The following is a 27,488-nucleotide window of genomic DNA, read 5'->3' as shown; positions in this document are numbered from 1 at the left end:
TATTAAGTGAGTAGCTGTGGGTTGTGCGGTAGGTCTGCTGCAGAGGTGGAACCTGGGCTGAAGTCTTCTGTGCTATCTTTATATGTTTTTTAAAAAAAAAATTCTTTATTATTTTTGTTCTCACTTAACTGCTCTAATTTATTCCATCAGGTCTTGTCCAGGGAAGGGTGTAGATGCATGTACAAGTGTGACTGGATTACAGCCTTATCCCTGAGGACTGTTTACTCTCAATCCTCTACTACCTCTATTGCCTTAACTGAAAGATTGCAAGATGCCTGGATATTGCACTGACACAAATGGGAAGCATCCTTGAGTGTGTTTTGTTTGAAGTTAGACTTGTGATTAGCATCTGCATTTATGCAAGATACTTTTATATGCAGACTTGTATTCACTCTGGTTTGACCTAAGGAATAGTTACTTGGTCATTTTAAATGGACACTTTGAAGGCATGAGTCAGCTCAGCCATTTGTTCCTCAGCTTTTTTTTTCTCTCCCTGTTTTCCCATCTGTTTGATGGAGAATTGGAAAGGGAGGAGGAGTTTTTGTCTGGACTGATCCTTCTCTCCACAGACCCATCAGTGACCAAGGAGTTTTGGTATGGCTACATTATTTTTAAGTGCACAGGGGTAGGAAAATCTGAAGAGTAACTTTTATATTTTGGGAACAGCAAAATAAATTAAAAGCTTGGAAATGCCTTGTTCCTTTGCAGTCTGTACCAGAACATCGTCAGCATAAGAAAGGATCAAATCTTTCATGGAAGTGCATGGTAGCCACAGGGCTTCCTCCCTTTTTTGTCACTGATTTTTTCTTTCTTTCTTTCTAACCTGTTCCCTCTATTAGTTCTCTGTATTTGAGCACATGGACGTGCCAGTCATGCTTAGGCTGCAGTGCAGAGTCCTGACAATGCAGGAACTTGTGCTCTGGTTGATTTTTCAAAGGTGGAAGGATTGGCAGTGTCGACACAGCACAATGAGGTGGGTGCCTTGTTGCCCTTTGCCTTTAGTCTTCTAAAGTTACCAGCTCACCTGGACCCTGGCCTGTGTCTCCAGGTCCGGGAGGGGTTTCATGAAGCTAAATCAGGGATCAGGGCAAGCCACTCAGTGTCTGCAGCTGAATTCAGGGAGTCCCTGAGTCTGTGTGTGTGATGGGAATGCAGAAACTCAGTGTTGGTTGAAGTTGATGTGCTAAGCCATGGTTTAAAGCCCTGCTGACTTTAGCCCAGTGAGCTGTGATGTATGCACGTTGGAGAAGAGGCTTGGAAAGGGCTTTCAGATTTGTTTTCTGCAAGTGCTAAACTTGATCAAGACTGGTAGCACAAACTGTAATAAAAGAGGGGACAGGGACATAAGAAATCCTTTGTGACAAGCCATGTAGTAGTAGGGAGAGGTGATCTTCACCGGAGTGTATCAGAAGTATTTGTAAGATTATGTCTTGCAACTGTGGGTTCTGTGCATTTCCTCACCTCCCAGATCTTGTCATTTATGCAGGCACTCAGTTGTTGGGAACTGCATCCCATCTTACTTTTATTGTTTTGTGTTTGGGTTTTTTTTATTCATTTGAAGGTAGAGAATCAAAACAGAATTTGGGACCTCAAAATCTCTGCAACTGCAGGAGTTGGCACTTAATGGCAGCTTTGCCTCTAGTCGTGGCATCAAGTTACTTTTGAAGCCTTTGAAGTTAACAGGGCTGGAGGGAGAAAGTGTTGTGTTGCTTCTTTAAAAAGAAACATGCTTCAGTTATATTTGCAGCTGGGGGTTTAATGGCTGCGAATTAAAGCATGTTTTATTTGGCCTTTGTTTTTAGTGCACTTTTACCCCTTAGGGGCACTTGAAGCCAGGACACAGTTTGAGATGTAACTGGCTGCAGCACGTTAACATAGCCATCATGAGCCTCATCCTCTGTTTCTCTGCAGAGCTCACACTCAGGATTTGTGTCCCCCACAACACAAGTGTCCTGACATCCCTGGTTTACTCACCTGGGATCTCTTTGCATGCACTGGGGCTCTGTGCACAGGGCAACAAGCAGTTTGTGGCTGGCATTGTGGCTTGGAGTGCTCTGAAGTAAACTTTGTGTTGGCCCTGGAGACCTTGATTTCTAATCAGCTGAATTAAATTACTATGAGTCTGATAAAGGCAAAGAAGCTCAGTTTAAAATGGGGCAGATAGGCACTTAATGTGATTTAATGTATATCTACATAGTTTATCTGCTTATCTGCACATCTGGCCTAAATACTTGTGCAAATCTGACCCATACCCTTTTCTTAACCATATTGGCATTGGAAGGAGAGAAGGTAGATTATGCAGTTAATAGGTTACAGTTTGTTTCCATGTTGATCTTGGAAGCATCAGCCATCCTGCGTCGTGATGGTGCTGAGTAGAAGGAAAGGTGCTTGGAGGATAGTGATGGGGGGGCTGAGCAAAGTGCACTGCACTGATGGTGTATGGGTACTCTGACATGCAAAAATGTAGTAATCTTTCCAGGCATACGTTTGCTAGGCCCTGTGTGGTGGAATCTTTAGCAAACAACATCAAACTGGTGGCACGGGCACCAATAAATATTGAGCAGCACCTTTTTTTAGGCCTTACCTTGTACTCCCTGCCTGATTATGAGTGGTACTCCATTTTGTGATTAACCTGCCACATCAGGTGGCTGAGTCAACTTGCTCGAGCAACAAGAAGATACGATAAATTTATTTTTTTAATTTATGTGTGTGATAGAAAGTTGTGTTTTGCAGTGATAACTTTTTAAAGTAGGGAAGGAAGGGACATGAGATATCTGTCCTAGTAATAAAATCAAGAGCTTTTTGTTTGGCAAGTGAGTTACAATCACCCCAGCTCAGACTGACTTTCTGGAGGCCAGTTTCAGCATTCCTTGAAAAATTAACAGAATTATACATTACCTGTGAATTTCAGTGAATATAAAAGTGATCATTCTGATTCATAGTTCTTGGATATTGAAGACAAACTACTTTATGGTTTTACTGAGACCATGAAAAAGGACCAGTGAGGTTCCTGCGTGTCCTCCACATACTTGCAGATGAAAAGCTCTGTCTCACACAGAACAGAAATAATTGGTTCTTTTTATGAAGTTGTTGCTCTTTAGATCACAATGGCTTTATTTCTCAGTATCTGAGGGTTTTGCAGCTGTCAGGTGTTTCCAGCCCTTCATGAGTTATGGACCTGGAATCACTTTCCCTTCTCAGAATTAATACAGTAAATGGCTAAGGCAAATTCTTTAACATTACTGACTTAAGTGGTGCAGCAAGAATATTTTACTTAGTTCTTCCTGTGCAGTTGCCGTCTCAAAGGCTGAGACAGAGAAGAAGATGGTGAATGCTTTTGTTAAAGTATTGGGTAGTCTGGTGCTTGAAAAATCTGTATGCAAATCCTGGCTTCGCCCCTGTGTTTTTCTGTGACCTTGGACAAATTATTTTCTTGTTCTGTACATATGAGACATGAGGGTACTATCTCATTTTTAAGCGTGGTGTAAAAATAGATCTTTAAGTACTTGAGGGGTCATGGAGGCAAGAAATGTCATCAACCATAGGCATGCCATTTTATCACCATGCTTGTGCATTGCTGTAAAGGAAAAATCTTGAAAGGAGAGGATTTTTCTCTATGTCTCCTAGTATTCCAAAAGCCCACTTTCAGCACCACTGTCTGAATCTGCCAAGCTTCTGGCATTGGGTACCTGAGTGGGATGTTGTCTTTTGGGTGGCAGGGCTTAGTTTTGGTTTTGCTGACTTCTGTAATTATCAGGACGCAGGTGGGAAAACTTGCAGCATTCATTTTTTCTGAGTGTTACCATGCCTTCTGCATGTGCTTGGCCTCTGTAATATTTTTTCCCCGTCTGACAATTTTCCCTCCGAATAAGAGCAGTAGGGAGTAAAAGATTTCTGTTTTACAAGGTATTTCCCTTGCTTCCCCTTGTGTTCTATGCTTAGGAAGACAGTGGCCTGCAGCGAATTCCCTGCAGCATCTGTGTTATTGCATACACATGCTTGTGACACTTTAATAGTAGCTGTCAGATAACATTAATGTATTGCTGCTACAAATAAATCAAGCAGGGCTACAAGCAAAGAAGTGAATGAGATAGGACAGTCTCGTCCATCACTATCAGACAAGGCCACCCTAAGTATTGTCTGCTCACTTCACTGGTGAAACTGTTGGCCGTATAAAGATGTGCTTGATGGGGACACCCAGTCCATAGCCAGAAGCCCTCCTTTCTGTGAATACCCAAAGGGCTCAGTTTGTCAGTTATTCAGAATAAGGAGAGGAAGCCTTCTGAAATATCCTTCAAGACCCTCTACTCTTAAGTCCTGAGGATGGATGTTTTTTTGTGGGTCCCAACCTCATGGTTTCTATCAGGTGAGTCAGCATGATTGTTCTGCTAAACCCTGTGGCAGCAGAGGATATTGGTCAAAGACTGCACAGTTTGCATTGAACAGGCACTGATTGCCTGGCTCAGGTGGGTGGTCAGGTAGACCCTGAAGCCTGAAATCCCTGGCTGCCCTCCTGGCCCTCTTTCTAGGAAGTCTGTAGCTAGTGGAGCTAGCCACCAGAAGAAACAACTGAGTGAGGGAAAAGCAGTTACACTGAAATTCCTCCCACAAAATTATAGCCCTCATCTGTCAGTGTGCTACCACTTAAGGATCTCTGTTCTGTGGCTCTCTTTATACTTTGGAGAAATTCATTAACTTGCCACTGATTATAAAAGGCTCTTTATTTGATAGTGCAGATGTTTCCAAACTCAGGAATGCAAACTCTGCCTGGAATACTGTCTTCCTCCTACTACTCTTGAAGATCCTGGAATTATCTCTTGCATTTTAACACTGTATTAGAAAATTGGCCAGCGGTAACTTGCTTACAGCTGAGATTGCAATATACTCAATGCACTGCCTCTGCAGGCTCTGCAGACACACTGGGAGGAGAGGTTTGGCATTTCGGAGCTGGCATAATGTGGTTGGAAAATTGCTGTGTTAGTCCTCCCTCCATAACACTTGTTGACATAGTTTTATTAGGCTGTGATAGACTACAGGGAAATATAGATCATAAACTTAATGTATACCAGACCACTGCCTGGTTCCTGAAAAGCATTAAAGTGTCACTTTGAGTGACTCTCTGGTTCAGATGAGTTCTTTGCAAGACTGCTCAGAAAGTTTCAAGGATTTTATTTTTAAAGACAGAAAAAAAACTTCTTGCAGAAGCAGTTGCTTTTACTGTGTGAAGGTGGAAAATTATTTCTTAATGATCCAGCTGCAGAAAGAAGCATCACTACTTTTTTTTTTTAATTTATACGTGATTGTCGTTTTCTTAAAATTCTCTCCATGACAAGTCCTTTGTAGTTCCTTAAACTGGTGAAGGTTTTATTATGCTGAATTTGACAGGTTAATGATCAAGTAGGAAATAATTTAATGCTTAGTGCATTTTCTGATGATACAAAATTAACTCTATACTTTCTACAGCTAGAATCAGAAACCTAATCCAGAGTTTGGAGATAGGGCAGAGATTGTACAGGGTAGGTACCGAGAAGACTGGCTGAGGTCAGTGCTCCCTCCTCCCCTTGCATGTTGCATTTAGGATAGTAAAAGGAACACTAACCGTCATGCTGAAGAGTCAATACCAAAGTAATGGGATTTTGGAGGAATATTGTGTGGATTATTAGAGTGATAGATTGGTCTAATGTAGGATTTCTTGAAGTATCTCTCTCTGAAGTCTCGGGATTGGAGTTTTGCCTGTCTAGCAGAGGTAGTGATAGTGGTGATTTGGGTGCTGTTTGGAAGACTGAGCCTGTGTGAAGCGGACTGCTGCCCTTTTTTTTGTTCAGTCATTAGTTTCCTTGCTGGCATGACTATGAAACCTTGATTTGAATGGGAACCTCTGTGATATGGGCAGTCTGTGACAGTGTGATGAGGGAAGTGGCATGGACAGCAATGCTGACATGTCACTAATAATAATATCAAAAAGCAGTAAAGCAGTAAGAAGAGCAAAGGCATTTAGTCTACACTTCTGCTTATGATTTTGAGAGCAAAAGAACTCACAGCCTGTTTCCAGTCCTTGTGCTCTGTGTATATATTTTAATAACTTATGTTTTTCCTGTCTGAACAGAGTAAAGCCTGGAGAACAAGCTGTTCTTCTGGAATCCTTTAGTTCATTTATTCCCAGTAGACTTCAGTGGGAAATAAAATCAACAGCCTCTACTCTTCTTAACAGTGACCCTCACTGTGTTTGTTAATACCTCTCAATGCCTGTCTCCATCGAAACTCAGGATATAATTGCTCAACCAGAACATGCAGGGGAACAAAAACTACAATTTTCTGAGCCTTAAAAAAGTACATTAATTACATTTGATTTTGGGTGCCCAAAGTAAATGCTTTACTGTAGAAGCGGCTCATTTGTTTAAACTCGTTTTAGAAATTTAACTTTTCATACAGATACTGAGTTTTAGCTCCTAAAAACACCTCATCAAAGCATCTTGATGAACCAGTGACAGCTATACACCTGAAAAATCTCTGAGTGTGTGGGCAGAAATGCCAAAAATTGATTTCCCTCTGGGGTGCTGCATGTTGGCTCCTTCAGTTCAGGTCTTATCTCTGGCTCTCTGCCACCGTTTCTCTGGTCAGTGTCGGCTGCTGCTCTGTACCCAACATCTCCCGGCATAACTTAGCCCAGCTTTATGCTGTTCCAGGTCCCTGCAGCCCCCAGCCATTCTACCTCGTGGCTCTACAACATGGCCACCTCTCCTACAACCACCAAACTACAACTCTTCTTTTCCGGTCTGGTTGTGGTATGTTTACATTTCTGCAGGAGCGCCCATTGAGGGGTTTCCACCCCTTGGGGTCTACCACTTCTCTTAGCCTCTGGGGAAAACAAGGTTCAAACCACTACAGGGGCCAGGAGAAAAAGGCAAATTTTTTTAATATTCTGGTTGAATTTGCATTTGACTTCCCTATCACTTCATGCTGCTTAAATGGATTAGTGGCTGAGTCCTGCAGCACAGGATCTGGAGAATATTTCTAATGCACATGCCTTGAAAATGCACAAAATTACTTTAAATCAGGTGCTGAAGAGCAAGTAAAAATGGATTCTCTAATGCACAAAGTGAGAAAGGGAAGCAATAGTCAAACAAAAGACAGGAAGGACTGATTTACCAAACTAAATTTGGAAAGGGATCTGGTCTAATGAGATCTGGTGAGTAAAAGGTCTCTGATAAGTGCTAAAATCCTGATTGAATCTTAATCCTAGAGGTCTGAACTGTAAGTCCCTTTCTGTATACCTTGCCAAATAGAGAAGGACTAGAATTAGGTGGGCAAAGAACAGTGTAGTTGAGGCCAGCAGATCAGAGCAGACTGTGATGTAAGGGGGAATGTGTGAAAAAAGGGTTTTTTTAGAAACGTAATAGTTTTTTTAGAAGATAAACCTCCCTTTGAAAATTGTAAAAATTAGTGGGAATAACTTCAATGATTACATAAATTCTGTTCTGTGTGAATAAAGTACTTGTGACAGTGTCGATATTTTATGGATCTTAGCACAAACTTTCTGTATACCTTGCCAAATAGAGAAGGACTAGAATTAGGTGGGCAAAGAACAGTGTAGTTGAGGCCAGCAGATCAGAGCAGACTGTGATGTAAGGGGGAATGTGTGAAAAAAGGGTTTTTTTAGAAACGTAATAGTTTTTTTAGAAGATAAACCTCCCTTTGAAAATTGTAAAAATTAGTGGGAATAACTTCAATGATTACATAAATTCTGTTCTGTGTGAATAAAGTACTTGTGACAGTGTCGATATTTTATGGATCTTAGCACAAACAGATTGACTACATGAGGTAAAATGTCAAGTCACAGCACAGTATAGAAGGAGCTTAGTTCCTTCATCAATGGTGATCTCTGCACGTTGAGCAGGTGTCAAATGTAGTTACTGAAAAATATTGTGGTCGTGTCCATGGTGTGTATTAAGGACAGAGGTGAGGGTGGTAGTCTGAGACTACTGTCCACTTGCCTAAACCCTTTCTCATGTGTAGGGTAAGTTCCCACATTGTCCATCTCCTGTGTTGTGTCCTTTATCAGATATTCATCAGTTGGGTGTGGTAAAAATTGAAAGACTTTAGAGGGACCAAAGATATTTCTTTGCCTAGTGCTTGCTGGTGATGGATTATTGTATAAGGAACACTGGAGTACAGAAGTAGAAACCTTACATACTTAGGTGAGCAGAAATGTAGAGTTGCCTGCCTTTTTAATCATAAGATAGCATGAAGAAATGTGTGTTGTCTGTTTGATACAGCTGTTACAGACAGAGCAGCTGAAAAAGGGACTTGATGGAACACTTAGTGGATGAGATTTAACTGTAGCTGGGCTGAGGCAATTCTGCAGAGCAGGGGAAGGATTGGGATGCCATGGCATAGGTTATTCATCTCCCCTGAGAGAATTGCACCTTCTGTTAAAAGATGATTTTCAATGTCAGCAATCTTTGACTGCTTTCAGACGCTTTTAGGAATCAATGTACTTGAGCACATTTTCCATCTGCATTCAGACCAAGGGCCAAACATTTTCTTCCTCAAGTGGAAGCTGTTCCTGCCAGGTGCACCTTTTGTTCCTTTGCTGCTGGAGCTGATGTTCGGCACTCAAACTGAGGAGCAGAGCTGAGAAGGCATGCTTGCAAAGAGGCACTTCATGATCAACCAAGTTGTTTTACTGTTCACTGTCAGCTACATTGACTCCAATTCTAGTGACTTTTAGATAGTATGTAGGACAGTGGACTTAGAACAATGTACACTTTAGGTCTGTCTTTTCTCTACCCTTCCCTTCACCCAAGAAATCACTCTGCTCACATTCCTTGAGTTAAAGAAAGGCATGGAAAGTAACCCAACTTTATTTTCCTGTTTCAATCTGCAATTCCCTTCCTTCTTGTGGATTCTAGCATTTTAATTCTTGTTGTTTAGAACTGATGTATGCATAGTTTGATGATATCTAGCATCTGACCCATATGTAATGGTAGGAAATGGTGGGGAAGGTAAATGTGCTCCTTGGAGTCCAAGTCCTGGATATTCGCTTTTATCAAATACATATTAAAAGTCCAATAAAATACAGTGCTGATTTTCCAACTAGTTTCTCTTTCAAAGGAGCACAGCTTGTTCTGAAGTAATTAAACAACCATTTGTAAGATAGTTCTTTCTGATCTGTGCAGTGCTGATAATCAAATATAGTAATTTTAAACTGTAAAAGTGATATATTAAGGGCAAATTGAATCTCCAAGTTGGGCACTTATGCTTGGAAATGTGACACATTGCCTACTGAGCCTTGTTTGAGGCAGGTAAAGGCCTGTGAGCTGATGAATATTATTCAGTATTTATGTGTTCACTGCATTCTCAATTCACTTCTCTGGTTTAAGGCAGTCTCAGGACAAATACAGTGTTTAGTACTTCCATTCTCTGACAGCAAGGGGTGGCAACAAAGACCATTTGGTTCTTTGCAAATCTACCGGGTGAAGGGACTATACATGTAATTTGTTATTGAGTAGAAGATATTTTTGAGGCAGAAAATACAGTGAGGAAAAAATAGTGGTTTGATTTCAGGTTCTGTAAGAAGGAAATATGTAATCATTCCAGAAAGCCATTTGTACTTCTTTGTCCATAACTTACCAGTCCTGGTATTCTGTTCTGATCTCTTCATCTCCATTTCCCTCTTCTGTCCCGTTTAGTTTGGGTTCTGCCTCTTCTGAGATTCCACTACACTCTCCCTTTTGTCTCTCTCTTTTTTGTTCTTTGATGTATTTTCCAAGACTACAAAGACATCATGAACTTTTCACTTAAATATAAATGCAACAAGCAAACTGGTGGATAATAGCCACCTGGGAAATAGCTGCACAGGCTCTGGTAATAACAAAAGCATCAGACAAGCTTAGCAGTGGTCAGTACTGTTTGTGATGCCTGGCATTATGCCAACATCTTAGCATCAGATTGCTGAAATAGTTGGTTTTATCATTTGATTTCTGCTTAAAGTTTTTGAAATAGTTTCTTTAAAAGGAATAGGGTTTGGAGGTTTTTTCTTTCGCAAGTAAAGAATATATGTCTGAATCAGTGTAGTTTGTGTTTGATGTTCTCAAAGAGCAGTTGACTACTTTTAAAGACAGTCTTGTAGACCTCAGTGGATGAAGGAAGTCAGTGACAGAAATTACCCATTTAAGTCTTTTATCCTAGTCTGCTCTGTTTCTGTATTCCCCTGACTTTGCACTGCATATCTGGAATTGTGACTTTCACCATCCTTTTAGTTTTTCTTCTATTTTAAGAGCTCTGCAGCAGGATGTGCCAGTCATCACTGTCAAGGACCACCTGCTTTACCTTTGAAGAGATATCGCATATTTGCTTAGGACTGATTATCAGAAAGCACAAAGAAGTTTGCAATGAAATAACATCTTGGAGATATAATTAATCATTTTCTCTAGTTCTATCTGTCTTAAGTTGATACAGTTAAACTGATAAGAATAAAGAACTGGTTCTAATATCTTTATCCTATCAAAAGGGGCTTAGGAGCTCCCTATTAGACTTAGACTGACAAATGCAATCACATTGCAGTAGCATGGCAGAGAACCAGTCTATGATTTCAAGCCACAGTCATGGATCTTATCACATACTGAAAGATTTTACTCTATTTTATACCACTTGTTTTTTTAAAAAATTGCTGTTATCTCTTGTTAAATTCTTTATTCGTGTGGCTCTCACTTTTCACACAATAAAGGCAATAACTGTACGTGTTTTTCAGTAGGCAGCAAAACCTCTCTCAGCTATGTTTTTTGTCTTTAAGCAGTTATTTATTCAGTTATCTTCCACATTTGAAGTACTTTTCATAAACTCATTTTGTTTTGAAGTGTACTAATAAATCTCCTCATAATACAAGGACTGATTTGTGAAAGGCTTACTAGGCAAGGCCAAATGCACAGGAACCGTATTCTTGGAAATGAAAAATCTAATGCTGTGACTAAATATTTAAGGAGTAATGCAACAGATAACGATGACAGGGAAAGAAGATTGCAAGGTAATTTGTTTATTGTCAGTATTGTCCAGTCGAGGAAAGTGTCTCTTTGGATCTTACATATAATATAAGAAAAGCAATTACTGCTGTTCAGTGGCCTTTAGACTTCAACAGAATTGTGTTATCAGTCTTTGGTTATGACAATTTTTTAAGAGGCTAGGGGGAAATTAACTGCACAGTCCATGAGGTCTTTTAAGTCCTGTCTTGTCACGTTACAAAAAATTCTGAAAATAAGTACTCCCTGGTTTTTTCTGTCTGTCTTCCTCAGATGAGGTTACTTTAAATATTCATAATTTATTGTTTTTCAGAGTTCAATTCTGTGGTGTACAGTATCCTCCTGGGGAGGTTAGTATGATATTCGGTCTATTTTAAGTTCACCTCAGAAAACCTATTCAGCTGCATAATCTCAGTAATGATCTTTGGGAGAATAAAAGTACATGCTCAATTACAGGCTCAAAATTTTCCACTAGCAACAGAAATTTGGATTTAGTTTCTTTGTATCCTGCCCAATTCTCAGCTGACCAACCTTATTTCAATTGTCAGAGTTCAAAGACTCTTCCAGACTGTGCATCTGCAGCAAAGTGAGGTTGATTTGTTTTTCTGTTAAACAGTGCAATTTTTACAGTGTTGTAATTCCAATATTTTAGTATATTCATCTTACACATTTGACAGTGAGAAAAAGCAGATTTAAGATTCCAGTCAAAATATCCTTTGGCTATAGAATATCTTGATTCAAGAATCCATCTTCCTGTCATTCCATAATGCTTACAGAAATTAATGATGCGGTCTCGTGTTGGATAATATTTTCCATACATAAGCCTCCAAAGTTTACCTTGAAATGTTTTCCTTCATATACTGCAAAGCAGTTAAAACTGTGCCTTGTAAAGTATGCTCTGAAAAGCTCAAGTAGTAGCAAGAAACCAGACTGCTGAAGCTGTCAGAACAGAATGAGGTTCATCTTGGCTAATTTAACAAGTCATTCGGTTTGATCCTGGAATTATGAGGCCGTGCGTTTGTGTGTGTGTTTGGGGGGAGGACAGAACTGGGGAGCTGAGAAGGAAGTCCAGGGTGGATAATAACAAGATTTACTGTATAAGAAGGCAGAATGGAAGACACATGATGAGGGCAGTAGTGCAGCTCCAAAGGCACAGAGAAGAGGGGTTGTGTACAGTGGAATAAAGGCAGGCTAAGTTGTGTTGTGTAATTTGTATTATAAACAGAGCCGGTCGTAACCATGGTCATTGGGTTCTCTTACACTTGTCTTTATAAACAGTTCTGAAGAGTCTTTTAGAACTTCTCTATAAAATGTTTATTACATTACTGTAGACCTTTGAAATTCAGTATGACAAAGCTGAAGGCCAAGGAATGTGCCTTCAAGCTGATCATTGTGCTCAGTTAAAATTTGGTTGGGAATTTGCCTACTGAGTTTTTGTGTTGTTGAAACCAAATCTGTTTTAGAGATCAGTATTCTCAGCTGCTCAAGCAGCCAGACCATGAGACATGATAATGAATCTCAGACTTGTATGCAACCTCTCTCATGCAGAGGTAAGCCTAGTTTACTGTAACAGCTGGCAAAACCACACATCAGCCTTTAAAGGAGAGTATTCAGTTGTGATCCAGCCAGACCCCTTGACTTGTATGTTAGTGGTGGCTAACATGCACAATCCCTGCTATCTGCTATGAATGCTGCTCCTTCACCTCAGGTGGTACAAACCACTGCTTTAGTTCAAGAGTTCAAACTTTGATGGTGGTGCTTGGCAAATTTTGTTTATTAAAAATATATGTTGGGATAGGGATGTTAATAGGAAAGAGCAGAGCTTGTGGGCAAGCTGCCCCATCTTGATTTGAAATCCAGCAACAGAAGAAGAAAGGATGTCTTTAAATCAAAACCAAAATATCCATCTGTATTCCATTCTTTTTCCAATTTTGCATTTCTTCCCACACAAACAAACAAAACCAGCCTAACTCACCACCTCCCAAAAACACACATTCTAAATGCTTGGGAAATAGCAATTTTTATATCTTACAGACCATATTTAGGGCACTCGTTTCTGCCTGCTGAGCAATTGGAGAATGTTCTTTTTTCCCAGATAAATAAGACTTTCATGTAACTACATAAATATTTTTGTTTTCCCAGTGACCTGGAGGTGACGCCTGTGCTTAAAAATGATGATGGAAGATAAGGGGTGATGCCTGTATCTGAATCCAGAGCTTCCAGAAATATTCCCAGAAACACTAAGGATGAGGGTTCACTGTGATGGGGACAAGCAGAGGGGTGTTCATCTTCATGATTTTGCTTATTTAGCACAGACATTTTCTCTCATAGCCATTGAATGCAACCACAGGTCTTGGGAACGTGCTTCTCTGTGAAGTGTGTTTGCTGGCAGTGTGTAAGATGTTGGGAAAGGCAGAGCACCCCTTGACAGGAGCGTAGGGAGGGGAGGTAGTGGAGCCATGGAGGTGACTGTAAAGAAATGGGATCCTGCAGGACAGGCTTCAGAGGTCTCTTCTCCTGAGGTCGCATGGTTGGTGTGGCTGCCAGGCACAACCCATTCCAAAGGGAAAGTAAACAAAATCTTGCTCCCTTCATGGCTCAAATCAACTTATGTATTTGCTTGTTGAGTTAGTTGGTGTATATTAAATGGAGTTTCATGTGTGTTTCAGTGTAGTGGACTAATTTTAAGAGAGCCAGATAGAAAACCTAAGCATTTGTCTTCCTTCCCTCGCATCTCTTCCATCAGGTAGGGAAATAAGTAGGATATAAAAGATGAATCAAGCACATTTTTCAACTTTTCTCCTCATTGATTACAGCTTCCTTTAGCTTCAGTGGCATTGTGGTGATTCTGGATAACCAGACATCTTAATCCAACTTCTATTCGATTACAATATTTTCTTTTAACACCTATTGTATCTTCTTATCTGAACAGCTTCTCCTGCTCGGGAGCACAGGAGCAAGTGGGACTGGCACGAAAACAGCTCGAACTCAAATGTGAATACAATCATTTGCCGAACAACTGATTTTACTGAAATATCAGAGCTTTGCTTAATTTTTTTAACTAAAGTAATTGTCTAAGTTGCCTAAGCTATCATGCATCTGGGCAAATTTTGTAGAGTTGTCAAAATTGTCTTGACATATTTTGTTGTGAAGATCTTTACCCAACAATAGCTGTGAGTCATGCACAGAAAGTTTAGGAATTTTCATCCACTTCCATGTCCTCAAAGAGATGTACCTAATGTTTGAAGTCCTAGTTGAAGAGCTTTTGTTTCAGTAAGATTGTATTTGGTTGCTGAAGTCTTTGTCACAGAGGTACCTCTGTGGATCAGAAATAAACACACTTCCAGGGAGATGAATTCACTCATGGTACAAATGCATTTTCACTAGGGTCAGGTTAAGGGAGCTGGAGTGTTAAAAAGTTGAAAATACTGCACAGTATTGCTCATGAGATTTGTATCAATCTCAGTCCTCCGGTTCTATCATGTTGTTTCTTCTAGAGGCTGCCACAGCAGATTTGTAATGGGACAAACTTGCACCTTGTGCTCAGCTCTCTGTGCTGAGGAGAAGCATCTGGCTGCTGTTCCTTCTCTTAAGAAGCCACTGGATTTGAAGGAGGCAGCCTGGGTACAAAGACTTAGGTGATAATTTAATTAATAAAGCAGGGGTTGAATTGTTAACAGGGGAAAGGAAAGGGGAAATGTCCCTGTTTCAGTGGAAGAAACCTTCCTCTGAGTTGTTTCAGGGTCTCACTCTTGCACCCAAGGACCACAGGGTGTTTCCCCTGGAGTGGCAGCTTCCCATGTTAGCCATGGGCTGTCAGCTTGCTTCACCCGACTCACCATCAAGGATCCTCACATGAAACCAGTGCTGATTAGTAGCTCATAAAGTATGTTAAGTGTGAAGATAAAGAGAAACTTGATTGCCACAGAGATTTGGTGACGATGGATGATAGACTCGAGAGTCTCCTTCCTGCTGTTTTATTGCTAGTGAAGGGCAGCACTTCCTCCTCACCAGCATGTGCCACCATACCAAGGATGCTTTGCAGGGATTGTGATATTGTTCCAGGAAATTTTAGACCTAGAAGTACTTCTTTTAGCTGATGTTACGCCAAGATTTGGTTAGGACAGTACATTCTCCTCTTCTTAATCTTATCGGTCAGTAATGAAAGAAAATAAGATCGCACTGAAATCCCAGCAGAAAAATTAAGTAATGAAACAGTGATAGGAAAGTAGAATTTATCCATTTGCTGTAGGATTTTTTCCTGTTGAGAAGCTTGCTAAAAATATATCTGTGTTGGTAATGTTTTGTTCTTGAATAAAAACAGGATTTAAAAGTTTTAATTATTTAACTGTGTCTCAGGGAAGCATTTAAACTTTGGACACTGGCTTCAGTAGCACTGCTCATGTGTGTAAAGTACACTTAGAGAAGCCTTTGGAAGGTAGTGGTTGTAACTGATTTTCTCTTCTGCTCAAGATCCAGGTAGTGATTGCTGTGCAGCAGTGCCAGAACAGAGAGAGAAAGCATCATATAGCAACTTCAGAAAATTTGTTCTTAGACTCTGGTTTATTGCTGTAATCTTTTGATGTTGCAGTTATTTCTCAATACTCAGTAAAAGTACTTGTCACATTTAAAATTGAAACCTTCTTTACTGGCCAAGCACTGGGAGAAGACCATATGACTTTAACTGTTCAATTATCTTTCTGGCATAATCTACAAGTTTTCACTGTCTTAGTACTCTGCTGGTTGTAGCTCTGGGAAATGAAAGATGTTGTATATACAGCACAAATACATGAGTAATTTGATCTTGGAGCCAGCTGATGTTGTCTTTTGTTTTAATTTTCATTATGCCTTTGGCGGTGTAGCTGCTCCAATTTTTTTATTAGACAGTAGTATATAGAGAGGCAATAGAGGGTTAATTGCTGTTTAGGGAAAGTGTTTAAAAAACAGCACCAACTATACCTTCTAACAACAACAATTTCTCATAATGTTTATGCTTTTTATCTTTAGAATTTAGAATTACTTCCAATTCATGATTGCATGTACAGGTGCAGTAGAAATATCTTGGGTAGTTAGAGCTTTTGTAGTCATCATATTTTTGTTCTTACATTGTTTCAGGTGAGTATTCAAGATTTTATGATTTTTCAAGGTTAAAAAAGGAACTCTAAAAAGTAAAGCTAATTCACACTCTGGAAATAAGGGATACCTGGTTTGTTGTTTGCTGCAGGTTGTTTTGCATGACTTTTGAATCTCCATGTATGTGCTTTATTTCTCCTTGTGACAGTTTTACAGGCCCCCAGTAAAAGCTTAAAACATAATTGTTTTCAAAATAGGACTTCATGAAAAAATCAAAACAATATTTTGATTTAAATGAAAAATAAATAGGAAAACAAAATACTGACTAGTGGTGATGGAAACTAGAGGGAATAGCCTAATGCTGTGATCTCAGAGCAGAAATAAGGCTGAGTCTCTACAAGAGAAGTGGACCAGTGCAGAGTAACTTGGCAAAACACAGAACCTGTGATTTTTATAATAAGCAGTGATATTGCAAGGAATATGGTCCACCTTCCCATGTCAGTAGCCAGCTTTGTTTGCTCTGGCAGAGGTAGGGAACTAACAAAATTTATCTTGATGCTATTTCTCCTAAGCAAATTGTTGTCTCTTAATTACATATTGAATAGCATCTGGTGTTTGAAGAATTATCGAATAGAAACACAGCAGGGAGAAGTGTGGCAATATTGATGCAAGCTGATACTTTTTCTGGTTGTGGTGGTTTGGAGGCACTGCCCTGAACTGAGACATCCTACTTCTTCCTCAGCCTGGCCTGAGGTGCCCAAAACATCAATTTTGTAACGATGATGTCAGGCCAAATTTAGCACTCAATTTTGATTTTGTAATACCAGGTTTTCATAACTCCTAGAACACGTGGAACTAAACTGTTTCCATCTCTTTATTCCCTTCAGTCACTGAGGGAAAAAATATTGAAAACAGTTTCCTGCGGGAAATTCAACAAAAGCGTTGCAGTGCTCTGTTTGTGCGATGAAATCAAAGCGACTACAAACTGTCTGGTCTGTTTTGTTGTCTGAGACTGAGTGATCTATTATTTCACTGGAAATAAGGAGTCACAGTGGTTTTTGAAAACCTCTCATAGTACATAGCTTTTCCTTAGGTACTGAATCACCTTTAAAGTACTCTGCCTTGGTAACCCCAGGAGAACAGCATTTCTCTGCCTCACACAGGTGATGTAAGAGTGAATGTGTTAGTTTATGAAATACTCATATATGGCAATACTGCAGGCAGGTTTAATAGCTTATCTAGGAGCTATACGTATGTTAAATGGTCTTTTATAAACTATTATTTTCCAAAATCAGAAGGGTAGGAATCTTCTTACTCTAAATCTCTAGCTAGTCAGGGGAAGGAAATCAACTACAAAACAGACCATTCTATCTTTCCATTGCCTTGAACAGCTCTTCAAGCACAGATTGTCTGAAATAGCTGCCATAATATGTTTTTACTTTTCAGGCCACGGAGCTTAGAGAATCAGTTTTTTAGTATCTACATCATCTCTTTCCTCCTGGGACTGAAGCTGGTTACCATAGCAAAATGGCAAGGAAGCTGCTAAGCAAGTAGTACCATTTGGCAAATAGGGTATAAATTTATTTTATTAAGAGAGAAGACTGTGAAAAAAACTTAGTGCTGTTAGATTTTTTTTTTTCTTTATTGTGTTTTAAAATACCAGTGTAGAAAATGATTGTGAATATATATTAAAAAAAATGCTCTTGCTCACTAACAAGGATGGCTACAAATAGTAGGAGCTTCAGTTTTAAATCTCTGCAGCTCTCTGATACTTTCACAGAAAAGTTACACAGTAACACAAAAATTACACAGTAATTTTCCTCCTTATGTTTCCTGGTGTTGCAAAGATGCCATACTGTGAATTAAATGAGCTTCGGCTTAACAGAAAAAATACAAATACCTGTCCCCTGCTACTTAAAAATGACATTGCAATACAGCTTTAGTTCCCATTTGATGAAGCCTGGTCATCCAAGTCTGTCTTGGAAATCAGTCTGCGAAGTCCCTTGGGTTTGTGTAAAGTGACCTCAGCAAATGTGGAAAAGTTACTGCTTTGTGTTCCAAAAATGTTATCGTTGATGTCAAGTCTGATGATGTTTTTTGTACTCCCCGTTGACGATGTTGGTCACTGTACAATGTGAATCACGTGCCTTGAACAGTACAGCTTGGCTTTTTAAGGCATCATCCCAGCAACAGTATCGTTGTGGGTGGACTCCAGTTTGTTGGCACAATACCAGTTTGTTGAGACAGACCAAGGAAGAGCTTGTTTTCAGGACTGAGGTGTTCCTCTTTACTGCTGGGTTAACTCTTGATATGTTGCCTGTCATCTAAACCACCTGTTCTTGGTGCAAGACTTGAGTTACCATTTTGAGGAGTTTCTTTTGGGCTTGTGCTAGTGCCTGTAAGTGAAATGAAGTCTCAGAGTCTTGGAATTAAAGCAGAAAACTGCTTATATCCCTTTCCCATGTGCTCAGGATATTACCTCAAGAGTTAGGGTTCAGGTCTCTCATTTGATTGAAATATGCTGAGAACTCATTCTGGGTGTGAAGGGAAGTCAGGATTGTTATCACCTTGGCCACAGCCAGTCCTGCAACTTATGTGATCATTTGGTTTGCCTTGGTGAAGAAAGGACATACTTTGCCATGAATGCTACATGGTTACAGAATATCATGGACAAGATCATCGCTGGCTTTTACGGAAGTTATAGAAGTGAACACAAATCTACCCATTCCAATTACATGCAAAACAAATATTGTTAACTGTTCTGAACAGAAGCTCTTTAACAGCTCTCTATAGATAGAGAGATGCATTTTCCTGCTGTTTTATATGCCCTGTCAAATTTTCTTCTTACTGCACATCTGAATAGCTCCAATGGAGAGAGTCTGGGAATCTTGCTGTAATCTGGGTATGCAAAAGATGCTGTTTAGTTTTAACACCTTTGAGCCCATGTTAACCATATTTAGCTTGTAGAAGTGCTGTTCACTGGCTGAGAGTGTCAATCAGTGTATCCGTGGAGTGGGAATCAGAGTAACTCCTAGGAAAACCCTCTTCTGACTCCCTTTTTAAGCTGTTTCTTCATTATAATAAGTACTGATATGTTTTTTATCCAATGGGGGATTTTTCATCTTTAAAAATTATCATTATTAGCAAAAAATTACCATCAAATGCCATGGATGCAGCAGTGGGTTAGGGTAACTGGGCAGGATCTGGGTGGGGGTTGACTGGTGTCTGAACAGCTTGAGGGGAGAGATGGAGGTCCTTGGATCTGCAGGATTTAGCTAGTCTCAGAAAGAACTGAGTGAAAATATAATTGTGAAGGGAGTGTGTGAGTTTAGGATCAGGACTTATTTTATATCCATGTGTATGACCTGCGTCTTCAGAAGCCCTGTCTCTGTGCGAACTGTGGAGGGAGCAGTCTGCAGGGGTTGAGAATAATATCCTCCTTGAAAACCAGTTATCTGCAAATACATAAACCTGCCATTGGTGATAATCACCTGTGGGTGTCTGTAACCTGCAGGTTATTGTACTGTGTAGTGTGATACCCAGGTGCGGGAACTCACTGCGGGGACGTAACCCAAAATACAGCACTTGGATTCAGGAGCTTGGGAAGTTGGAGTGTTGCCATCTACTGGCAGCCATCCACAGAGAGATGTCCCTCATCTGGCTGTAGTTTAAGGTGTTGCTTATTTTGAGCTGAAAGGTGATGTTAGTCTGTTTTAAGTCAGAGTTGTTAATAAAAGAATTGTCGCTGTCCTTAGCATGTGGATGTAGTCCAAGAGTTAGAGTAATCCCAGCTGGACTTTTTGGAGAGGTTGGTGCTCTTGGGATGTGGGTCCATGTTTGAGATGGGGGCAGCTCCTCTCTCCTGCACAGTGTTGGTTTGGGGAGTCCTGAGCACCTCCTGTGAGCTCAGGACTTGAGGGGTGCTCTGCAGCTCTCCTGCCCTTCAGAGCCTGGCTCTGCATTTTCAGGGAATGGGCTGGTCTGGAAACTACTTTTTTTTTTATTCTGCAAGTAAAAAAGTAATAAAGACAAAGGATATATTTGGACTCATTAGGGAATAGACCAAATATCTGTATTATTAAGAATCTTGCGGGTCTGACAGTCTTTCCCCCTAGAAGAGATGAGAGGTGCTTCAAATAAATCTGCCCTCCAAGGGAGATACAATACAGCTTGTGTGGGTCTCAAAAAGTCATACTGTGACTGACCTCTGTGAAGGGAAATGTTTACATTATGCCATCAGAAGTGGTTTTGAACAGTTTGCTTCTACCGAATGTCACCAATGGGGATGAATTTTTTTTTCCCTTTTTATTAAAAAATAGTTGGGAAACAAAAGATTGCAACACAAGTTTTCAGCAAAAGTTATGTGACTGCTTCCTTACTAAACATAACCCACATGGGAACAGAAAAATGATGTAGCTTTTCCTTCTTGCTTGTCCAGCTTAAGTATGCTTCAGACTCTTTCTGTACTCATGTTCACAGAAATGTAAAAAGCTTATTTTTTTATCTGGTGCATTAAAATTTTGAGTTGGAACTAGATTAAAAATACTACTTCAGTTGCTCTTAAACCTTGAGAATAGCAGCACTTTACCTTCAGTATTTTAAGCACTATTTCAAAATAAAGGTTTAGTGTACCTTTGATTTGTTTTTGAGCCACATTTGTAGGTACACAGACATGGAAATATTTGTGTTCCTCTGTCAGATGTGTCAGCACAAGTCATAGGTGACTTTTAGTGGCAGACCAATTTTTAGATAGATTTGTGTCACAGTAGTTCCAAGATAATGGATAACCAAAAGCAAGATTACAGAAGTACCAGAGGAATTGTATTTTTTATCAGTGAAGTAATACACAGTGTTAAGAACGTATATTTGAGGCCATATATGGAAATTTTGTGTTTTAAAGACTAGAGAGGTAAAATACACTGGAATTAAGAGCTTGAAATTTAAATGTGTCTTGGATTAAGGAGTCATGGAAGGGGCTGGGTTCTGGCTAGTGTTTTGTTACCAATGGCAGTTTTCCAAAGTGTAACCAAGTATTTTTCCCCCCCCTTTTTTTTTTTGTTGCAGCTGGTCTCCAATGTTCTCATCTTCTCCTGTACAAACATTGTAGGCGTGTGTACCCACTACCCAGCAGAGGTGTCCCAAAGACAGGCTTTCCAGGAGACCAGGGAATGCATACAAGCCAGGCTGCATTCTCAAAGGGAAAACCAGCAGCAGGTAAGAGCGACAATTGGAAATAAAAAATGAAGTTGTTGAAACAGAATTAGCATGCAAATTGTTCCCGTAGGGTGGGATTTGCAGGCTTCTTGCTTCCTGAGTAATCCAAGCAAGAATAGGGTGATGGTAGAGGACAGGATTTTTAAAGGTTTGAAAGAGAGCTCAAGGGCATAGTTCTTCCCCAATACCTGGATGGTATTTTCCGGAGGCATCGGCGTATCCTGTAGTATGTGCTCAGCGGGTTAAAATTACACAGCACACAGTGTCTGCGTAGTTTCTTTGCACCCATCGCTGAAGATGTGTTGAATGCAGATGTAACACGCAGGCCTTGGACTGACCTTCTTTGTAAGGTCAAAGCATGGTGTGATTGTCAACAAAGCCACTGCCAACAGGTAGCTGTGAGTCAGGTTTCAGAAGCGAAAGGTAAAAATTGGTGCACAGAACATATTGTTCCTTGATGGCTCCAAAGAGGGTCCTCTTCCTGCATTTCCCAAAGGTTCCTATCTGGTTACACCCTTCTGTATACCTTATCGGCCTCAAATGAATTGAGTTTGTTCAAAGAGTAAGATTCATCACCAACTTCATTGGTTTTTTGCTGTAGAAAGACCTCTTGGTGCCAGCATACAGCTTAGTTGTCAAGGGTGCTGAATGTATCTGCTACCCTAAATCATTTGTGGGTTCTCTTGCAGTGAGTCTCTCGTGTCCTCAGAATTAGACAGAAAAGAAGTTTTGGGGCAGCTTAACTATTCCCTTGCTAACACACATCTCTGCCCTGCAGTACGTCTCATAGTGGTCAGTTCGGTGCAATTTAAAATTAATTATGAAACGGGATTTCCACTCATCCCTTGGGAGATATCTCAGAGCTTGGTTGTGGGTTTGGGGAGAGGTCAAGGGAATGAATCAGCTGGAGAGTCTTTGAATCTCTGTGGCAACGCAGCTTAATTTTCCGTCATGTCTCAGCCCATCTGTATCTATGGATTTGACTTTTGGCAGTGTTTCATGAGGTACCTCTGGCTGATACACTTGCTGTTAAATCCTTACTGCAAAATAATGAGTACACATGCTTTATTTTGATAGTTTATGTATGAAAATGAGATTCACACTCAAGACTCCTTTTTCCTTTGCAACGAATGCAGTCTCAGAAAGATGAAACAAGCATCCACTCCTCCTTCCACACCTTGGAGTGAGGAAAAGACTGAGCCGAGAGAATATGCCACTTTACTTATTGATTACAGCTCTGTCCTCCCTGCTGACAGACTGCCTTAGCAGCATGGCTCAAACGCTTGGGCTGTTCTGGATTTAGGAGCTTCTGTCTCTGAAGCCCTGAAAATGCCCTCACTTAATGCCTTTTTCTTCTCCCCCTCCTGAGAAAGTACTATACCATACAAAAGAAAGCCAGGACATCAAAAAAACATGGGTCAAATCCAGTCCCTGACAAGTACTCTCCAGTCCTTCCAGCAGTAACTCTGGGTCCTGGCAGCTGGGGACTCCTAATGAGATTATTTGCTGCCACAGCCTGAACTGACATTGATCTCCAGGTTCAGTTCAGATGCATCTCTATGCATAATGCACTGAGATAATCATGAGGGGACAGCAGACACAAATAAGGGCAGCTCAGCCCACACCTGGGAGAGCCAGTCTCCAAACAGGGGTGGAGGAAAACAGAACTGCACATCCCAGCACTGTTACAGTTGCTTGTCATTTTCTAGAGATCTGATGGTGCTCCTATGTGCTGTTCTCTATTAAAGGCAGTCAGATTTTCTCGGGTAAATGAATGTGTATTTTCCTTTATCAAGTGTCTACCAGCACCTAAAATTAGCCAGAAAGTAAATAAAAAATCCAGAATGTCCAGTGCAGAAGAGAGATGACTTGTGATTTCATTACTTAGATAACCTAGGGCACAGCCATAGCAAGAATCACTGTTGCTTGCCCAGAGTTCTTCACAATCTGTAGTGAGCAAATACTTAGCATTTAGGTAAGAGATGGGTTATTGGGACTGCAGAGCCTTATTTCTAGCATTGCTTGTCTTTTGTCTTGGAAAAGTTATCTCCTTTTATTTCATCTCCACATCAGTTGAGGTAAAAAGTAACTGTTACTAAACCTGAATACAAATGGATAGTCTTAAGATACTAAATATTTGTAGTGATTTGAGGTCATCTTGGGAGAGTATGACATAAACAGTTAAAATTCCTGCGTAGTGCAGGGTTGTTGTAGGGATCTGTGTGCCCGGGTACACACATATCTATGTGTATGTGTGTAAACAGTAGGTCTGTGTTGTACCCTTTCATCTGTGCCCGTTCTTGAGACTACTGCTCCTTGGGATGCATATGTTTAATGTATAATTCAGTAGAACTATACTTGCATGTTATTTTGAAGTGAGAGTTATATACGAATTTGCTCTTGCTTTTTTATCAGGTCAGAATGCTGCCTTGTTAAACTTATAAAACAACAGTCCTAGTCACCTCATTGTTGCATAATAAGTGATTTTATAGGAGAGCTGCAGTACTTTCTAGTCATTGTACCAAAATGAAAATTGTACTCTAGTGGAGACTTTAATTTCTGTGCTCCATTTGAAATAAAAAAGGGATTTTGTTGTTTTGAGGGTCTTTTAACACGGCTTGTGCTTTACAAATGCACTTGTTACAGCTTTCTCCTGTTATCTTCAGAGGTTATTTTCAGTGATTGTGATGCTCCAAACAAACAGAATAAAGATAATGCTCAGCTCTGTAACATGGCTCAGCTTCCTAATTAGTCACTGCATGAAGGGATGTTGTGCTACATGCATTTGTTTCACCTGATAAGCTTATCTTATTCCCTGATTATTATTTCAGAGAGGTGTTAGTTCAGCTCCTGGAGATCTCAAGTGTCTTGAAAATACTGGGGATTTAATCTGGCAAGTGCCTGTGGTGTCAGGAAGAATGGGAGTGGGGGCTCTCAGGCAGAAGTTACTCAGAAATGTTTGTGAAAATCTCTTGGAGTGCTAGTAACAGGCACTCCTGAATGTGTCTCTGTTTTGAAAGCAACTAAACCCTCCATGCTCGTGCGCTTACAAGGAATGTTTCAAACCTGTGGGTGCCCCTGAACCTCCCATAAAGCTCCAAGTTATTTAGAGGATGTGTAAAATCACACATAAAAAAGCAGCTTTCACACATTTGAGGATGCCTATTAGAATATGCAAATGACAGCAGTATATACACAATTTACTCTAGAAAGCATACAAATGTGTTGTGCTTTTCTGCTCAAGGAGTGTGCTAATAGCTGACAGAAGCCTAAGGACACGTGCATGATTCATAATCTTTCGGAAAAAAAAAAGTGGGTATGTAAGTGATAGCTCCTGCAGTATGTTAGGGAAGGTGAGAGTACTTTGAAAAACAAGTATCTTATCAGGACTGCTGCAGTTTTGAGCAGAGATAGAAATCCCTCCACACATCTTCTGTTTTATTACTGTGTCTTCAGAGACTGGAGACAAGAATCCATCTCTTTAAGGTACACACTGAAGAGGAAAAATAAGGAAATACTGGGCAGTGCTGCAGACTATAAAATGTCTCAGTGCATGCTGAGCACATTTTCAGTGAATTCATCTTCCTCTGGTTCCCCCAGGGTTCCTCTCTCTCCTTAGAGGAAGAAATAAATGGGGAACTTTCAGATAAAACTAGGAATCGGAAACCAGAAATATGCCTACAACTGTAGTATGGGCAAGTGGTTTGGTGATGTGAGTAATTAGGATGGGATTGCTGACCCCTCTGAGTCAGGGCTGCATTCGAGCCCTGCTGCTCCCTGTGCTGTTGAGAATTAACGAGCTGTTAGATAAGGTTAGGGACCTTCGTTTGCTCCACATTCTGTCTGTGTCTTCAGGAAGGAAGGCCCTTTTCTTCCCTCTGCTCACTGCAGATAAAGAAAAATAATGACAAAAATGGCACAAGTTTATGGGATTCTTCAGCTATTCCAGTGCACTGCCTGCAGGTTGGACCACAGTGGAGCTGATCCCAGAGGAGGTGCTCCCCACCTTCTTAAGCCATGGCAAAAACTTCTTTTGGACTGTAAGGGGTGTGACTGAGAACAGAATGAAGCTCTGGGCAGAATTCTCAGGTGTGATTCCTGAAACACACAAATACATCTCTGGGGCACAAACTGCCTGCAGGTTTAAATTCTATAACTTCTGTGTGAAATCGACAACAATTTAGAATAATAACAAGCACTTGCTTTTGTGTGAGTTTTTAGGAAAATCACCATAGTTTTTGTCATTTTTGCAAACTATACGGAACAGTTTGCAAAATAATGTTACAGAAGTCACACTAAAGCCATTATCAATAAATAAAAGTGCCAAGTGAGTGGCAAGGAGAGCCACAACTTGTTGATGATAAAGGTGATAATTGAATATACTCTCATAGGTGAGTGATTGGGTTTACAGGTCTTGATGCAATTGGGCACTACTAGTAGTTTTAAGCATAAAAGTATAATGCTGCTTTGTAGAGTTGGGCTAACTCTTTATGATAGTTTTATCAGGGCATTCCTATGACTTTTTAGCTGCTAAGAGCAGGTTTGTGCCTGCTGGGGGAATGTGCTTAGATGATTAGATAAGCAAGGAAGGAATTTTAAATGGTGCCCAAGGGTGTTGGGGTATCATTCCTCTGTTAGGTGAAGAACTTCATGGTGGTGTGCAGAGGCTGTGTGGGAGGTCGGACAGTACCATTTATCAGAGTCCTTCCAAGAATGGTGCATAGACACTTTCAGAGTTGCATGGTTCCTTCATTTGCAAGAACTGGCAACCATGAATTGTAAGCTCAGTGCATCTGGAATGAAAAATAATAATTTTTCTTCTAAAATCATTGAATTCTTATTGCAGGGTTGGGACAGAATTGCATATGACTGGTTAGGGGATCATCTGAAGGGTTTATGGAGACCATTTTGCTTGGTTGTTCTCTTCTCCCACCAAACTGATGACTCACTTCTCCCCAATAAGGAACAAAGTGTGTTTGTTAACTGGGCAGCAGGTGTTTTAATTGGTTCATCTGTCTGACTCCACAGGAGCGTCTCCTGCTCTCTGTACTTCCTCGACATGTTGCCATGGAGATGAAAGCTGACATTAATGCCAAACAGGAAGATATGATGTTTCATAAGATCTACATCCAGAAGCATGACAATGTCAGGTAAGAACAGCAGCCCATCTCCCAGCCATGGGGAAGGAGGGACCCTCCCAGTGCTTGGCACTTAACATCCAGGGACAAAGATGACTGTGACAAACAAACCAAAATAAGCGTAAAGACTCTAAAGTGTCACTAGTTGACTTTTGAATGTTTGTTTATAGGATAGGAGGAGGATTGCCACATTCCTGCAATGTCTTCTTTTGGGAAACGGCTTTGACTGATTTCTTTTATTAAATTTTCGTTTCCGTTTTCCTTTTCTGGAGTGAGTGTTGGTGGCTTTGAGAAGGTGATATGTTTGGGTTCAGTTATTTTTTGACAGTTACAGGCACCCTTCTGATAAGACCTGATGGAATGCAAGTCAGAGACTGGGAGCACTTTCCACAGAGTGGATTGTAGATCACAGCTAAGGTTAGGATCTTTTGGAGTGGCTTCTGCCAGTCTGGAATTACAAGCAGAGGGTCAATTAGTGACAGCCTTTGGCAGCTTCCCAGTCAGCCGGTGATGTGTTGCTCCTCAATCTACCTGGATGAGAAGGACAATGTGATGTCCAATCTCTGGCAAGCCATGCAAAATCAAACCCAGTCCATGTTGCTGGGGTAGTCCAGCACCATGAGCTTCTGAATATTTGCTGGTTCCCACTGTCCAGTTTCACAGGGAAGAGGCAATAAGGTAGTACTTTAGTGGCCTGATAGCTTTATAGGCTGCAGTTATGAAGTTTAACTTAATCTTGATGAATTTTACCTCTGCTGTTGTACCTGATCTCTTTGGGGATCACTTATGTCTCAGCTAAGCCAGGTCCTGGAACTGTGTAACAGCTCTGTCAGTCTATAAATACTTCTACAGAAACACAGAAACTGGGGACAGAGAGCTTCCTTCTTCCCTTCTCCATCTCCCCTTCCAACAAGAGTTTTTCTTGTAAATTCATTGTGTAACCCTTCTCTCTTACATAGCTTTAGTATGTTGGTGAATTGTATTTTCTGATACTTGGTGCTCAAGAAATAAAAGGGGTTTTCTTATCTCTCTAACATACTGCACC

General features: G+C 40.5%; 1 protein-coding gene across 2 annotated transcripts in view; it reads left to right on the top strand.

Annotated features, from left to right (window-relative positions):
• The window catches only part of ADCY5 (adenylate cyclase 5), a 207,949-nt gene that overhangs the window by 100,537 nt on the left and 79,924 nt on the right, over positions 1–27,488 (top strand). For both annotated transcript variants that reach the window (XM_039381836.1, XM_027725586.2), the window contains exons 2-3: positions 21,156–21,305; positions 26,334–26,455. In XM_039381836.1, the coding sequence (XP_039237770.1) occupies positions 21,156–21,305; positions 26,334–26,455 (272 nt within the window). The remainder of the gene's footprint in view (positions 1–21,155; positions 21,306–26,333; positions 26,456–27,488) is intronic.

The sequence above is a fragment of the Pipra filicauda genome, unplaced genomic scaffold (assembly GCF_003945595.2).
Source record: "Pipra filicauda isolate LSUMZ 115617 unplaced genomic scaffold, ASM394559v2 scaffold10_size6260569_pilon, whole genome shotgun sequence".
Taxonomy (NCBI): Eukaryota; Metazoa; Chordata; class Aves; order Passeriformes; family Pipridae; genus Pipra; species Pipra filicauda.
Note: the sequence above shows the minus strand (reverse complement) of the source record. Positions and strands in the feature narration are given on the sequence as shown.